The sequence below is a fragment of the Pseudogymnoascus verrucosus genome (genome assembly GCF_001662655.1).
Source record: "Pseudogymnoascus verrucosus strain UAMH 10579 unplaced genomic scaffold scaffold_63, whole genome shotgun sequence".
In the NCBI taxonomy this organism is placed as follows: Eukaryota; Fungi; Ascomycota; class Leotiomycetes; order Thelebolales; family Thelebolaceae; genus Pseudogymnoascus; species Pseudogymnoascus verrucosus.
The window spans coordinates 134528-149621 of NW_017263714.1; the positions used below are offsets into that span (position 1 = coordinate 134528).

General features: G+C 52.3%; 4 protein-coding genes across 4 annotated transcripts; 2 read left to right on the forward strand and 2 right to left on the reverse strand.

Moving 5' to 3' along the window:
* Positions 1–757: 757 nt before the first annotated feature.
* Positions 758–4936, reverse strand: VE01_09303 (uncharacterized protein; the record flags this gene model as incomplete). Its single annotated transcript, XM_018278717.1, has 1 exon — positions 758–4936. One exon carries the CDS (start codon positions 4934–4936, stop codon positions 758–760), a length of 4179 nt encoding a protein of 1392 aa, XP_018126116.1.
* Positions 4937–5320: 384 nt separating this feature from the next.
* NTH1_2 (alpha,alpha-trehalase nth1) lies at positions 5321–8856 on the reverse strand. Its single transcript, XM_018278718.2, has 5 exons — positions 8376–8856; positions 8253–8319; positions 8082–8203; positions 6284–8025; positions 5321–6216 (listed from the first exon to the last, which is right to left on the reverse strand). The coding sequence occupies exons 1-5, from the start codon at positions 8541–8543 to the stop codon at positions 6093–6095; spliced, it is 2223 nt and encodes a 740-aa protein (XP_018126111.1). The 5' UTR covers positions 8544–8856; the 3' UTR covers positions 5321–6092.
* A 1438-nt stretch (positions 8857–10294) lies between these two features.
* VE01_09305 (uncharacterized protein) lies at positions 10295–11933 on the forward strand (the record flags this gene model as incomplete). The annotated part of the gene is made up of 3 exons (XM_018278719.2): positions 10295–10744; positions 10814–11108; positions 11226–11933. Exons 1-3 carry the CDS (start codon positions 10548–10550, stop codon positions 11931–11933), a joined length of 1200 nt encoding a protein of 399 aa, XP_018126110.1. The 5' UTR covers positions 10295–10547.
* A 167-nt stretch (positions 11934–12100) lies between these two features.
* Positions 12101–13754, forward strand: CPR6 (peptidyl-prolyl cis-trans isomerase D). Its single transcript, XM_018278720.2, has one exon. It carries the CDS (start codon positions 12408–12410, stop codon positions 13509–13511), a length of 1104 nt encoding a protein of 367 aa, XP_018126113.1. The 5' UTR covers positions 12101–12407; the 3' UTR covers positions 13512–13754.
* The last annotated feature ends 1340 nt before the right edge of the window (positions 13755–15094 follow it).

Sequence of the window (15094 nt, forward strand, 5' to 3'; positions counted from 1 at the left end):
CTTAGTGAATAGTATCGACGTCGTTAGCGGCAGCATTGGTCCTAGAGGCTGAAGCCGGAGCGGCGGTGTAGGAATATGAGAATTATCAGGTTGAATAGGGGTAGGCAGGGTTGGTAAAGTGGGCTCGTTATAAGTATCATAACTCTCATAACCGCCCTCGAGCTCAGAGAGCGAAGAGTCACTCATTATGAGGATATTTCAGCATTACTACAGGTCTCACGATATACGACGACGTCATGAAATGAAGCCTTAGCAACAGCTTGGCTATTCTTGGCATGTATCCGGGTATATACCCGGATACACCGGATACTCTACAAATATCGACGGGTAGGTATATACTCGGGTATATACCCGGATACCAAGGGTATATTGGTATCCGTGCCTAACACTGGATGGTCCTCAATATGCGAAGACGTCAGTTTTTGCGTTTTGGTGAGGGTCATATTAGACTTACATTTTAAGCTAGTTATATATGTTCCGGCCCAACCACCAACTATTCTGGTTGGCCAACTAGTCGGTCAGTTGGCCAACTGGCCGGCCGAACCACCAACTTTTAGGTTGGTCGTTCGGCCGGCCCAACCGCCAACTCAAAGTAGCTTTGCACTATAATTTATATGTAAAGATACTTTGAGTTGGTGGTTGGGCCGGAACATATATATATGGTCGTACGATTGGTTTACTAATAACGGAACCTATCTCCCTTGCAACTAAGGGTGGCAGGATGGTTTCTTAGACCGTAATTACACTTTAACTCCTCTCATGGCGTACTTGGTCTAATAGCGTACTTGACCTTCAAATGCCGATCAAACATTTCAAGCACCTCAGCGTACTCCGCGTTGTTCCCAGAATCAGCCTCCTGCATCCTCAACTCTGCATAATCCCGCGCAGTCATGTTAGTCCCGAACTCTTCTATACTATCATCCGCAGCATTCTTAAGTAGCCATTCCACGGCCTTTGTAGCTGCATGATCAGCGGCCCAGTGCAAAGGCGTCCTCCCGGCCTTATTTCGTGCGTTTATATCAGAGACTTTGACTAGTAGCTCCAAGCACTCTGGGCTGTTCCAGCTAGCTGCAGTGTGAATTGGCAAGCTGCCGTTTAAAAACGACAATAAAGGGTCCGCTTTAAGCTCTAGTAAAAGTACTTCTACGATATCTCGTCTGCCGCCCTTGGCCGCCTTGTGCAATGCTGTCTCACCTCCTTCACACTGCTCATTGACGTCTGCACCGTACTTCTCAAGGAGACGGATCACGTCGACGCTGCCGCAACGGGCGGCGGTATGGATAGGCGGTTCGTTGTTCTCGCGGAAGTCGCTATACTTTCGTACATCCGCGCCAGCCTTCAGCATCGACTCGACTACTGATGCATCCTGTCCCGAGCAAGCCTCTGCAAGAATCGTAGCATCCCCTCCCACAATTGTGTGACATGGAGCGTTGGGATCTGCACCTGCATCTAATAGTCGATTTACCACCATCAGAAACCCCCCTCTCACGGCCCAGAACAACGCTGGCCCTGAATCTAAGCCTTCTTCTAGGGCCTTTACGTCAGCACCAGCGTCTAGCAGTCGGTTCACTAAGTCTAGGTTGCCGTTCTTAGCAGCCATCGAGAGCGGAGCCATCATCCCTTTCCGGCCGTTTACGTTCCTCCACAGATTGGGGTCTGCACCGTGTCCTAAAAGGAAGTTGGCCATGGGAATATTTGAGCAAAACACGGCGGCTTGAATTGGGCTGCCAGAGAGGGCCACATCGCTTATATATTCTGTTGATAATCCAGCCATCATGTTGACATTCGTTCCGGCAGCGAGAACGATTTTCAATATGTCGATGTGGTCGCCAAGCACTGCTGCTTGCACAGGGCCGCCATAAATGCCAGTGCTGTCCTCTAGCGAAGCACCATGATCGATGAGAATCTGGACAATATCTTTATATCCTTCGTAGGCCGCAATTTGCAATGCTGGTCCGTCGTCACCACCCGCATTCACATTAGCACCGTGGGTAAGGAGCAGCTTTACCATTTCAGGGTTGCATGCCCTCGTGGCCATTGTCAGCGCAACAGAACTCCCTCCCCAGCCTTTGCCCTCCCCAGCCTTTGCATTGATATCAGCGCCTTTATCAATCAACTGTTTTGCTATCCCAAGGTGTCCATTTGCACAAGCCTGAACTAGGGCAGACTGTGACAAATCTTCCGGCCCCCAGGATCTTCTAATTGTGGTCTTTGTTTCCGACTTAGCACCTGTATCAAGCAAGTCTTCAACGAGATCCTTGTAACCAAGAGCGGCGGCGTAATTTAAAACATCGTCGGGAATGAACTCGACGAATATCTTCAGCATATCACGGTCTGTTGTTGCTCTGCTAGCTACTTCTAACCCACCTCGCGCAGTCATCCGACTTGCTTTCGGCAACATCAAGGCCACGCAGTCTTTGTAGCCTCGCGATGAAGCCGCTTCGATCGGATTCACATCAAATAACTTAAAGGAGTATTGGTTAGGACTAGCGCCGCCATTAATTAGCACTCGCACAACTTCAACATAATTCCGTCGAGAAGCTTCAGTTAACGCCGTGACAGGGAACGAATAATTTGCATGTGCGCCATGTTCGAGTAATACCTCCACAATTTCAGCATGTCCTGAGGCCGATGCAGCGATGATAGGGACACGATAGAGCCCACCGCCACCATTCACATCTGCTCCTGCCTTAAGCAAAGCACGGACGATACCAATATGACCGTTGCATGCTGCTGCCTGGAGGCCGGTTTTGTGAATTTCCCCCACCGCGTTACAGTCTGCACCGGCTTTTAGAAGTGCTAAAACGAGGGGCTCAAGGCCCTCCGAACTCGCATAGTATAGCGGGGATGGACACGTCTTGCGCTGGAGATCGGGCTGTCTCCATGGTTTGCTCGGGTCAAATAACTTACACCAGTTCCTGTATGGTTCAGTCTGTCCATTGTCTCGGAGAAGCTGCAAAACAAGGAGTTCTAGGCTCGTCTCCTTTGACGCCTCTTGGTAATGATACAGCCATACTTCTGCAGCGTGCCTCGATAGCGGACGATCTTTTTGTAGCTCTTCAGTGAGGGCCTCCTGTATGCTTAGGATATATGCCAATGAGGTTCTAGCTACGAAAGCGTGCACCTGGGGCTTGTTTACAAACAGAGTCGTATGGCGCATCCGCAAGAAGAATTCTTCTGATAGCAGATATTCCCTCACAGTGTAGTGTGCTAAACGGAGTTCAATACCCTTTTCAAGGGTACCATTACGACTCCGTAAGCAAGTTGTAGTTGTCGCGACAAGTGATGTGCACATTGCCGGAATCTCTATGGTTGGATCTAGAACCCGCAGATCCTCGTCATAGACTGGTCCACCCTCGGCTTCTAAGTCAACGGCGAGGACTTCCGCAGCTTCGCCGATCTCGAGAGGCTTTGGAGAGATAGCAAGCCACATTAGAATCTTAACGGCATACTCCCAGTGATCCTCATCAATACCGTCGATAGTTAATGCGTAGGTCTCTGAGAGCGATTTCGGTAGCGCTTTGAGTGCTTTTCTTATGTTTTTGATTGTAATGCACTTTCCAAGTATTCCGAGCTGGCAATGGACCCATCGGAACATACCACCGGCGCCACTGATAAGAGAATCTTGTATTTCCATTCGTAGACTGGCGGGCCATTTGGAGAGCTTAGGGTGGGTTTTCAATTGCTCTTGGACGAAACTGTAAATATCACCGCCCACGTCTTCACTTCTAGCTTCAACGGTATATGTAACCTTCGAGTCAAGAACTGCGCCAATATCTCCACTACGTCTACTTGCCAGAAATATGCGCAAGCCATCTTCTTGGAAGGATAGGATGTCATTAAGGATTTCAAGTAACTCTCCTTGATCTAGACACTCGTCGAGCCCATCTACCACAAGATAAGTATCATCATACTCTTCCGCAATACCTCGCAAGATCTCAACAAGGTCCTGTGTCGTAGGCTGAGAAATCCCATCTCGATAAACCGCCAACTCATCGCCATCGCCACAGTGAGACGTGGTCCTGAAATGTTTTCGAGCGCAACGTGATAGTGCTTTGGGCGGTTTTCCTCGCCACATCGAAAGTTGCGACACTAGTGAGCGAAGCATGACTTCCGATTTGCAAGTACTCTCATTGCTGAAATCAAAGTAGAAGTATGCTAACGCCACGTCGTGATTTCGGATATTGTGGGACTTGATGTGCTCTATGACAACTGAGCTGAGGACGCTCTTCCCACACCCCGGTATCCCATGGAGCCAAAAAGATGCCGTGGGGGCCTTGTGCCATACTCCGTACTCGCTTCCATCAAGGAGCCAAAGCCCACTATCCTTCGCTCGCTTCTTGCAGACGTCGTTGTGCCGGACGGAAGGATCGGGGGATCCTAGCCACTCCAGCATCACCTGCAGGTGTTCCTGTTCGGATATGTGGAAATTCGAGCGCCGATAGTCAAGTATCCTGTCCTTCAGCTCTCTCGTGTTCCTTTGGATCTCCACAATGGCCGCCGTAGAATCCGCGACAAGACCAAATTCTATAATGCCCTTCATGCGGTGTATGCTCCCAAGCGCCTCCTTGACATCGCGTTCTCGCAGTGGCCAGAGTAACTGTTCACCTAGCCGCTTCCACTTGGTGACTGGTTTGCGCAGCCGATCCTCGAGTTTCCGAAGGTCGCTTTGGAATTCAGAGATTGGCCCGTCGTTGACGCTCATATTCTTCAAGGAAGGCAGATTTACCTCGCTCCCGGCATCGTTGTTGTCGTCGACCAAATGGATAAGTTGCTCAATGACATTACGCAGGGACTGTGTTTCCCGAAAGATCTGCAGGACCTCTTTCTGCGCTCCCTGGAACCCGCGACGATAGTCATAACAGAGGGAGATGATACTACCACTGACCTGCGCGATTGCTATTAAACTCGCTGCTACACTTAGGGGGTCCGCCATGCTTGTTCGTGTGCGGCAAAGATACAGCTCTAGGAAAAGCGACTTCGAGCTTTGAGCGAGAGAATTGGGGGGTTCAGTTTGTGGTCATGGTGCAAGAATGGATGCGTATGCGGTGGTTGAGGCTGTGCGCTCCTTCGCAATGCCAAGGTTAGAAGTGCAGCTTAAGTTGGGGTAAGATTTATTAATAGCCACAATCTCTCAAGGGCATCTAGTACCACAGCCCATAACCCACGAACCCGGAGGATAGGGTGGTAACGATCAAAAAATAAGGGACAAGGGCAGCGAGGCTCACCTACTAGGCTAGAAGTCACCGATTTAACTATTATCCATATGTTTGCTTAAGATCACTAGATCAGTAGCTAGGTAGGTAACCACCAGCAAATACCCACTGTTATATGTTTTTGCCATTTTATTTTAGCTTGTTTTAGGCTAGAAATGTTATAATTATACAAACGTTAAAACGTGGAGAGAGAGAGGGGTATATGAGAGAGATGATATGGGGGTTTGTTCCTGGTGTATGCGTGGCGATTCGCCAGGGGGATGGAAAGGATAGTTGATCAAAGACCCTTTATTTAACTCCTACTCCTAATCCTATCTACATCCACAACCCGGCCTGCAACGCATACCCATGCCATACACCAACCCCATCCCATCCCATCTCGTGCACAACCCCCCAACCACGCATCAATCCATTCATACACCTCCTAATGCAGCACCACCCCACCACATTCTACACCCTGCAAAGCCGAAAAAAAAAACACCGACACCGCCAATGTCCTGTATCCCATGTGTGTTCTGTATGCCACATGTATGATATATGCCCCAATGATGCCAGTGGTGATAGTATACAGTCTACAAGACCCGATCCATCTCTTTCGTCATACCCCCTATCACAAGATAGCACACGGTAGCCGGGGGTAGAGAAGGCCCATACATCTCCATACCGCTCGCTGTGGAGGAGTGCCTAACCTCAGATGATGGTGATACGCGGGGTCCTAGCACGCGCGCGCCAAAGACGCTGAATATGCGCACAAAGGGCGGGTACGTGCATATGTGCATGTGTATCCAAAAGCCCTTCTCGTATTGGGACAAGGACGGACGGAGGCAGACGGACGGACAGGACAGGACAGGAAGGGACGCAGAACCGCAGAGCAGCTTACAGACCATGCTCGGTCATCTTGTGGTACGTCTCGTACGGTGTGCAAGTCCCCAGCGCGCGACGCATGTGCACATTGCAGATCTGCATTCCGTAGACGTAGCTGGCGTTTACCCATCCGAAGCTGTGTTGTTCGTTAGCTTCATTCTCACTTGACAAAAGAAAAAGAGACGAAAGAATAAAAAACTCACCCCTCCTTAGCAACCCCCTTAAAATCCAACCCCTGATTCCCATACTCGGCATCCACCCTATGCGGATCCACCGGGCGCGTAACATCATACTTCTCCACCACCACACCGTTATAATCCACAAACGCCTTCGTAATCATGTACAACCACTTATACGCCAGTCTCTCGGCAACATCCTGGTGTCCATATCTCTGCAGTCCCGTCCACGCCAACATCTGCTGCGGCGCCCATCCATACGGATAATCCCACTGCCGATTCGGTCTCTCGAGGCCGATCTCGCCACGACTGTGGCGGGTACCAGATAATAGTCCTCCAGCGGCCTCGAGGATCGGAATCGCCTGCGCGACCATCTGCTCGCCCTGTTTCGGCGACGCGAGACCAGCCCACATGGCCCAGAAGGTGGTAGCGGACTCGTAAGTCTGCTGCTGCTGCGACACGGTGTTGTAGTCGAAGAACATACCCTTCTCCTCGTTCCAGAGGTACTTGTTAATCGCCTTCTTGCGCGCGCGCGACGCGCGGTCCCACAGCGCCGACGTCTCGAGCTGGCCCGCTACCATGTTACCCGTGCAGAACTCGGCGGGGACGGCGAGCTTGTCATCGAAGTGGACGCGGATGATGCGCGCGATGTCGACTTCGTATTTGTACAACAAGGAGTTTAGATCGATGGTAGCGAGGTCAGCGCACGTGCGCTCGAGGCGGTAGGACGTGTCGTGCCCGGACTCGCGGACCGCGCGGTCGTGCATGAAGTACTCGTCGAGTTCTGGCTCGAGGATCTCGCGGTTGTTGAAGGCCTCGACGAATTGGTCAAAGGTAAGGTTGTGCTTCTTCGCGTACGGCTCGAGGATGTGGATGAAGTGCGAGGCTTCGGTTTCCGGGGGGACGCCGAGGCCCTCGGGACGGTAGCGCGAGAGGCCTGTGATGGGGTCGTGGCGGGGCTCAGCGGTCCAGACGCTGCGGTATTCTTTGATGGCGGCGAGGGTGGCAAGGCGGAGGAACTCGCGCGAGCCCTTTTCGTGCTGGATCTTGTCGTAGACGCGGGAGGCCATGTCGGTGAGGAAGGGTGGCTGCGAGCGGCACAGGTAGTAGGAGCGGTTCGCGTTGAGGATCTTGCCGTAGTGCTTGATGCAGAAGCAGAAGTTGATGACCATGGCCTTGGCTAAGTCGACCCGGCCGTTGACAATGAGACCGAGAGACTCCATGTAGCTATCCCATCCGTACAGCTCGTTGAAGCGACCTCCAGGCACGACGAAAGGCACACCTCTCAGCGTCATCTTCTGGGTGCTAGGATCGCGGAACTCCTCCATTGCCAGAGCGAGAAGCCCTGGTTTCGCGTTCATATCGCGGACACTTTCAGGGGTGATCTTCTCCGGCAGCCACTGGACATCCAACCGGACTTCCGGTCTGTCCTTGGCCACCTGGGTGTAGTACTCGAACTGCTCAGGTGCGCCTCTCGGGATATAAATCCTGGGTCTCGGGTCATCCGTCCAGTCCTTGGGGTCCCTGCCAGCAATCTCAATGACGTGTCCATCAATGCGCCTGGTTAACCTATCCCAGAAAGTGTCCTTAATGAGGCGGGTCAGGCGATTCACTGGGTTCTCATTCAGCCTCGACTCGTCCAGGACGATCATATGACGACCGGCCTCCTTGGCCAGTGACAGTTCCTGGAGGAGATTGGAGAGCATGTATGTGCCGCGGATATCATGGCGTCGGAAGCCATTGGAAGTGACGGTTCCGAGGGAGATGACCTGAAAATAATGTTAACCTCCGTAGTCGGAGCTGGTATAGAGCGGGTTGGAGCTACCTTCGGGCCATTGTCCTCGATGGTGATTTGGAAGTTATTGTCGGTGTCTTCCTGCTTCTGCAGGTTCTCGAGTGTGCTGTCGACGTTGATCAGGAACTTGAGTTGTCCGAGAGTGCTCTCATCTGTAGTTGGTGAGCAGGTAGTCAGGGTGGCGGTATACAGGCAACTTACCATGGCTACCACGGCGAGCTGGCAGTTCGGACAGCGTGTCCTCGCGGACTCGTGAAGCAGCGTAGTTCTAGATCTCGAATCAGCTACTACCCTCATCACACAGTATATCCCACAAATACGCACGGTAGAAAAGGTCGACTGTCTCCGCGGGTTCTGGTGAGCGGTGTTCTTCAGACCGTAGTAGGCGTCGGCAGGGGCGTATTCGCCGATCTCGATTGAAACACGCCTGGGCTCGTTTGGTGATCCGTTACCGTTTGACTCGTTTGGTTTATTCCCATCTGTCGTGCTCATCGTGAGGGGGATTGTTGGGGGTGAGGACTGTGGCGATGCCGGAGGCGTTGGTTTCGTCTTTTTTGATGTTGGTGGTCTCGGGTGTGGAAGACGTCACAGGCAGGACCGGCGAGCGGCAGTGTTCAATTAAGCAATGGGGGGAAGAAATACAATGCTCTGTTGATGTCGATATGAGGTGGAAAAGAGAGTGGCGTGGAGTAAAAGAGTTTATCTGGGGGATGTAGTCAGAAGATAAGAGGAGGGAAGAAAGAAAGAAGGGAAGTCTTTCATGGGTAAGCTATGGGGTGGTTATGGGCTGGTGTGATTTTATTTTGGGAGGTGTGACAGTCACTGGGTGGGTGGTGGAGGGTGGTTGTGGGAGACAGGAAGCTAAAAAAGCAAGGGTCTATGGTCAAAGTACCTGGAGGGTACTTTGAGTGCAGTACAGATAAGTAGCAATAGGGACAGTCACTCCGAGGTCACCCAGTCACCCCCATTCTTCACATCGTCTCTCACCGTCATACTGTGGATATTCATACTAATCATACCGCTATTAGAGCAATGTACCCCCATACTATAAAGTAGCACTAGAGTACATTGGTGTTAAATCCGTTAAATCCCCACTTGGCGGGTCTGAAAGGGAAGGGCTACTAGGACAAAGAGGACTTTACTATGCTACTAAGAAAGACCGACTGCGGGCTTGTCAGTGGTAAGTGAGTGAGTGGTATGTGGTATAAGTGGTATAAATGCAATAATTTTGTGGCAAGACGGCGGTAAGTCAGTGACCATTTCCAGTGATCATTTTTGCATCTTGGCGGCTGAACAAAGTGGTAACTGTTAGTGGTAGCTATTAGTGGTGGATATTAGCCATTGCTGTTGTTAGCTGCTGCTCAGACACTCTCTCAACAGTAAAACTCATTAAACTCGAGTGGCGTTGCTAACGGGTCTCACTTTGAGACAAAGAGAGACCGGTCGATGTGGTACAGTGTTTGTTGTAGTATGCAATTCACAGAATATGCTTTGTGTGTATGGAATGTGACTTGCAGCTTATCGTGAGATGCATGTTTTGTACATATGGGATTAGTCAGCTGAGCATACTGCGCTTCCTTTGTACAGTACAGATATTATACTATACTAGGGCTCATGCTACTAACTTGCAGTAAATATAGTTATATCATCTTCTAAGCAGCAACTCAGCCTTAGCATCAGCATTAGCATCAGCCTCAGTTAAATTTACTTTTGTACGTACAGCACAGTTCAGCACACCATAAAAGAAGCATCCTCCCTACCCCGTCCCTGCCTCCTTCCCCTGTCTCATCCCCGGCCACCTTCCCTGCCTCCCTGCTCCCTGCCTCCTTACATGTACCCTATCCCGCCTCCACGGATCCCATCCCATCCCATCCCATCCAGTGGTGTGGCGTGGCGTGGGGGTTCCTCTCCAAGAATCACGTCGCGTGCCCATATGAAATTTCTCAGTGGGAGTGGGGGAAAGGAGTTCATTTGTCCAGCGCTTGACTCAGTAGTAACCTCCCTTTCGAGTAGCAGACGGCACTGTGCTGGTGGTAGTAACTTACCAAACACCCGTTTGATAAGCTCAAGAATAAGGAAATATAAGTGAATATACCAATTATCTTCCGAAATTACATCATATCAACAAAACAGCCGCTCCTAACCCACCGCGGATCCCCTAATCCATGCTCCGCGCGGCTACATTCTCCATACCCAAACTCCCCATCCATCGGAACTAATCCGTCCACCCACCCCCGCTATGATGCCAAGACCCCGCATCAGGTACCCTGCCGGATATTGATTGATCCATCCCCCCGCCGCCGCCCTCCAGCCTTCCATCATTCCAGTAACTTACCAGCCACAAGTCCAGATCGTCGCCAGGCAAAAAGGCTAATGGGTCTATCGAGACGTCCACTCTCTCACTCTGTCGCCAGCAACTCCGCCTGCTTCTGCACCCTGTAACCCACTCCCCACTCCTGAAAAGGCCCAGACCACAGTCCATTGATCAACCCCACCATGGCCGTCTTCGTCGAGCTCCCCGACGACGACACCGCGCCCCAAGACGCCGCCGATGCGCGTTACGCCGCTGAATGCCAAGCGCGCGCCGCCTTCGAGACGGGCGGACTAAACTCCCTCTCCGTCGCTGATCAACCCGTCGTCGAGGTCATAAATGCAAACCGCAACTCCATCACCGAAGTCTTCGCATGTTACCCGTTCGCCCCCCTCCCCCCTTCCTCTACCCAACAACACATCAGACACTAAACAAAGCTAACACCTCCCAGCGCAGCAACAATAATAACCACCCACATCGACCTCAACACCCTCGACAGCCTGGCCCGCACCTGCCGTCAGATCCGCGAGAACCTCCTCCAATTCCGGTCCCAGCTCATCAGCCGCACGCTGCGCTGTAGCAACGATGCCGTGGCGCTGGATAAGAACCATACACTGCGCTACCGGGCGAGGGCAACGAACTGGTATTTCGTGGAGGAGGATGGGGTGAATACAGAGGGGAAGGTGGGGGAGTGCGCGAGGGATTTGGTGGGGGGGTGTAGGAGGTGTGGGGTTGTTGTTTGTAGGGTACGTCTCATTTATTTCCTCTTCTATTTCCCCCACCCCCCCTTCTCCAAAACCAAATCTTCGTCACCAAACCAGTTCGTTTCAGAGTATGGAAAATATAACTTACTCCCCGGACAGAACTGCGCAATCAAACCCCCCGCCCCAATCCTCCTCCACCACCGCCACCGCCGCCTCTGTCCAACCTGCCTCTCCCTCCCCCTCCCCTCCCTCCTCTCCCCCCCCCTCCCCGTCCCCGTCCCCCTCACCCCCGTCACAACCTCCACCATCTCCCGCTCCGTCTGCCAGTGCGCCTCCGCGGGCGTCTGGCTCTGCCAACCCTGCGGCCGTGGTCTCAAAAGCGCAGATAGCACGTATGACTCCATATGGCGGTGGCGCATGCAGTATTCCCCCACGCTGGCGGAGGGGAGTAGACGGTGTGGGAGGGCGGGGGAGTGTGGGGCCGCGGCGGTGGTGGAGGAGGAGGTGGATTGCGATGCGATGGATTTGAGGGAGGGTGGGGATGCGGTCGTGGATGCAGCCGGTGGAAGGGAGGGGGGTGTAGTTAGTCCCACGCCGAGTGAGGGGAGTGCTGGAGGAAGTGGGAGGAGTGTTAGTAGTGGGAGGAGGGGCGCGGGGTACGCGAGGCATGAGATTGAGGGGATTGGGGGCGTGGTGAAGAGGAAGCTGATTAGGAGGGCGAGGGTGGGGGCGTGTGTTGAGGAGTGGGAGGATGAGAGGGGGGTGGGGAGGTTTATGATTAGGGAGAAGGAGGGGGTGAGGAGTTGGTGTGGGTGGTGTTGGAGGGTTGTGCCGGGGGATGAGGAGAGGGGGGAGTGGGGGATTTAAAGGGGAAGTGGGCTGGGTTGGTACAGTCGTAGATGGCTTGTACGTTGGTAGCAGGGGGGGTTGTGGGATAGCTTCAGAGTGGCTGGATTGTCGGTAATGAAAACATGAAATAGAAGAGAAATTAGGTATAACTAAAGATAATAAACTATTAGAAGATACAACTGCCATATATTCTCAAGCTATTTGACTTTCTAGTAAGATCTTGCAATCTCGTATGTCCCAAGTATAAGTTCCTGAGTTGGGGTCGCACAGAACCCCTCCCCCGCAATCGCGGCTAATAAATAATCCGGCCCCAACATGGAAGCTTCAAGAAACTAAGCACTGAAGCTCTTAAACCCCCACCACCACCACAAACAAACACCTCGATCTTCAGCCTCACCAAAAACCACACCTTTCGAAAAACCTACCAATCCTCAACCCACCTCTCACCTCACCTCAATTCACCTCCCAGATACCCCCCACCAAACCGCAACCATGTCCAGCCCCCTCGTCTACTTCGACATCTCCATCGGCTCCAAGCCAATGGGCCGCATAATCTTCACCCTCTACAACTCCATCGTCCCCCTCACCGCCGCGAACTTCCGCTCCCTCTGCACCGGCGACAAAGGGATCGGCAAATCCGGCAAACCCCTATCCTACGCCGGCTCCACCTTCCACCGCGTGATCAAGCAATTCATGATCCAAGGCGGCGACTTCACCGCCGGCAACGGCACGGGCGGCGAGTCCATCTACGGCGAGAAATTCGCCGACGAGAACTTCGAGATCAAGCACACCAAGCCCTTCTTGCTGTCCATGGCGAACGCGGGGCCCGGGACGAACGGGAGCCAGTTCTTCATCACCACGGTCCCGACGCCGCATCTAGATGATAAACATGTCGTCTTCGGCGAGGTCGTGGCGGGGAAGTCGATCGTGAGACAGATTGAGAATCTGCCTACCCAGGGCTCGGATAAGCCGGCGCAGGACGTCACGATCACGGCGTGTGGGGAGTTGCCGGCGGATTATGAGGTCGGGGATGCGAAGAAGGCGGATGCGACTGGGGATGCGTTTGAGGATTTCCCCGAGGATGCGAAGACGGCGGATAAGGAGTTTGAGGCTGCTGAGATTGTGAAGATCGCTTCTGCGCTCAAGGAATACGGGAACACGGCTTTCAAGTCGGGAAACCTCCAGTTGGGCCTCGATAAATACCAGAAGGGACTGCGCTACCTCAACGAGGACCCAGACCTAGACGCCGCCTCCGCTGACGACAAGGCTGCCCTCCGCCAACTCCGATTCACCCTCCACTCCAACTCGGCCTTGCTATCTAACAAACTCTCCCTCTTCCCCGACGCCGCCAAGTCCGCTACTTTCGCTTTGGAGGTCCCCTCTATCACCGACATCGAGAAGGCCAAGGCGCTGTACCGTCGCGCGCTCGCGAGCGTGGGCATGAAGGATGATGAGGCTGCGCTGAAGGATCTTGAGGCTGCGAAGGCGCTGGTGCCGGGCGATGCAGCGGTGGTGAAGGAGTTGGGTGCTGTGAAGACGAGGGCGGCGGAGCGGGCGAGGAAGGAGAAGGCGGCTTATGGGAAGTTCTTTGATTAGATGGTGTGGGGAGTTGGATTGATATGGGTGTTTTATGGGGTTGGAGGGATGGATGGGGGAGTCTGATTTAGGGATTGAGCGTGGGGGTGATTTTTTTAAAAAGAGAAAAAGAATGGGGGAGATGGATGGTTATGTTGGTGGTGGAGAGAGGGCGTGAGGGAGCAAGAGGAATAGCTATGACATCTCATGAACGAGAAATGAGGGTAGATAGACGAATGAACATTCCCAATTTTCGAACCCCATGCACAAGCATGTACGTTAAACGTGTAACAAGTATTTCATTCCGATGAATCTTCACGACTCCAGGCCGCCACCAGCAGTGTAGCGGGTCAATAATCAACACGGCGGTGTAACTCCACAACAAAACAGACACCAAAACACATCATCTCCATCGAACAGTGTTTTTTACATGCCAAAGAATTAGCTCACCATAAACACTGGCGCAAATATACACAAAAGCGAAATAGCGCAGTCATAGGGTATCTTATTGCACTCCCCCTTTTCCCTCACCCCTTCCCCTCCCCGGCTCACCTACCTCTTACTCCTACCTCGCATACCAAAAACCAAATCCCCACACATAACCATTCCATCGCATCACCTCTCTCCATGTTTCAGCGTTTTGGCATTCCCACTTCTAGGCCAAAGGGGCAAAATAAAAAATAAATGGCAAAAAACATACAACAGTGGGTATTCGCTGGTGGTCACCCACCCAACTACTAATCCACCGATCTCAAGCAATCCTCTGGCAGATTGTTAAATAGGTGCCATCTGGCCTAGTAGGTGAGCCTCGCTGCCCTTACCCTTATTTTGTGATCGCGACTATCTCGACTACATTGACCACCCAAAAGTAGGTCTATTTTTTACAACACGTTGTATTACAACAGTAGACGCCTATAGGTGAGTGGGTAAGTATGCTAAGGAAGGTGAGTAAGGTGAGCAGGGTGAGCAGGGTGAGCAGGGTAAGCTAGATGGGCGAGAAAGGTGAGTACAGCCAAACTAAGAAAATAGTATAAAGGGCCTGCTACCTGCTTCATATTCTACAGTCTCTATCTGCATTATATATTTCCTTTCAAAGTATCTGGTACTATAGGACACCCAGTCTATACTCCTAAGGAGAGAGCTGCTATATCACAGGGGCAAGGTTTTATTATACAGACTACACTGAACAGAAGTCTGTTCAGTCGTGCCTTCCTGATTACCAGAACGGGTAATCACCGAAGGCAAGAAAGTTGGGGCTACCGGGGGGTGGCAGGGGGGGCCTTGGCAATTACTACTACGGGTAATGGTCAGGCCGAAGGTCAGGCTGCTAAAACTGTCTAATGTGCAGGTGCACGGGGTGAGGAGGGAGGGAGGCCGGTGGTGGATAGATCGTGCACGAGTGTTACGTGAGAATTTAGATGATAGATGTAGATAGATATGTTTTGAAATAGACACAATGAGGTCCATACCCTTTCTGTAGTGTAACTTACTGATGGCTCTGCAACGAGTAGAAAATGGGAAGCCAAAGCGTTCTGAAGTGGGTGGTGGTGAGTTCATTCAGTGGGTGTTTCTCGCCGCCCGCTGGTACGAAGGTTAGCTGCGCT

Coding starts and splice junctions, on each gene's coding strand:
- NTH1_2 (XM_018278718.2), bottom strand. CDS start 8,543: ATGAGCACGACAGATGGGAATAAACCAAACGAGTCAAACGGTAACGGA. Junction 8,320..8,375: donor GACAGTCGACCTTTTCTACC/GTGCGTATTTGT, acceptor TTCGAGATCTAG/AACTACGCTGCTTCACGAGT. Junction 8,204..8,252: donor AGCTCGCCGTGGTAGCCATG/GTAAGTTGCCTG, acceptor CACCAACTACAG/ATGAGAGCACTCTCGGACAA.
- CPR6 (XM_018278720.2), top strand. CDS start 12,408: ATGTCCAGCCCCCTCGTCTACTTCGACATCTCCATCGGCTCCAAGCCA.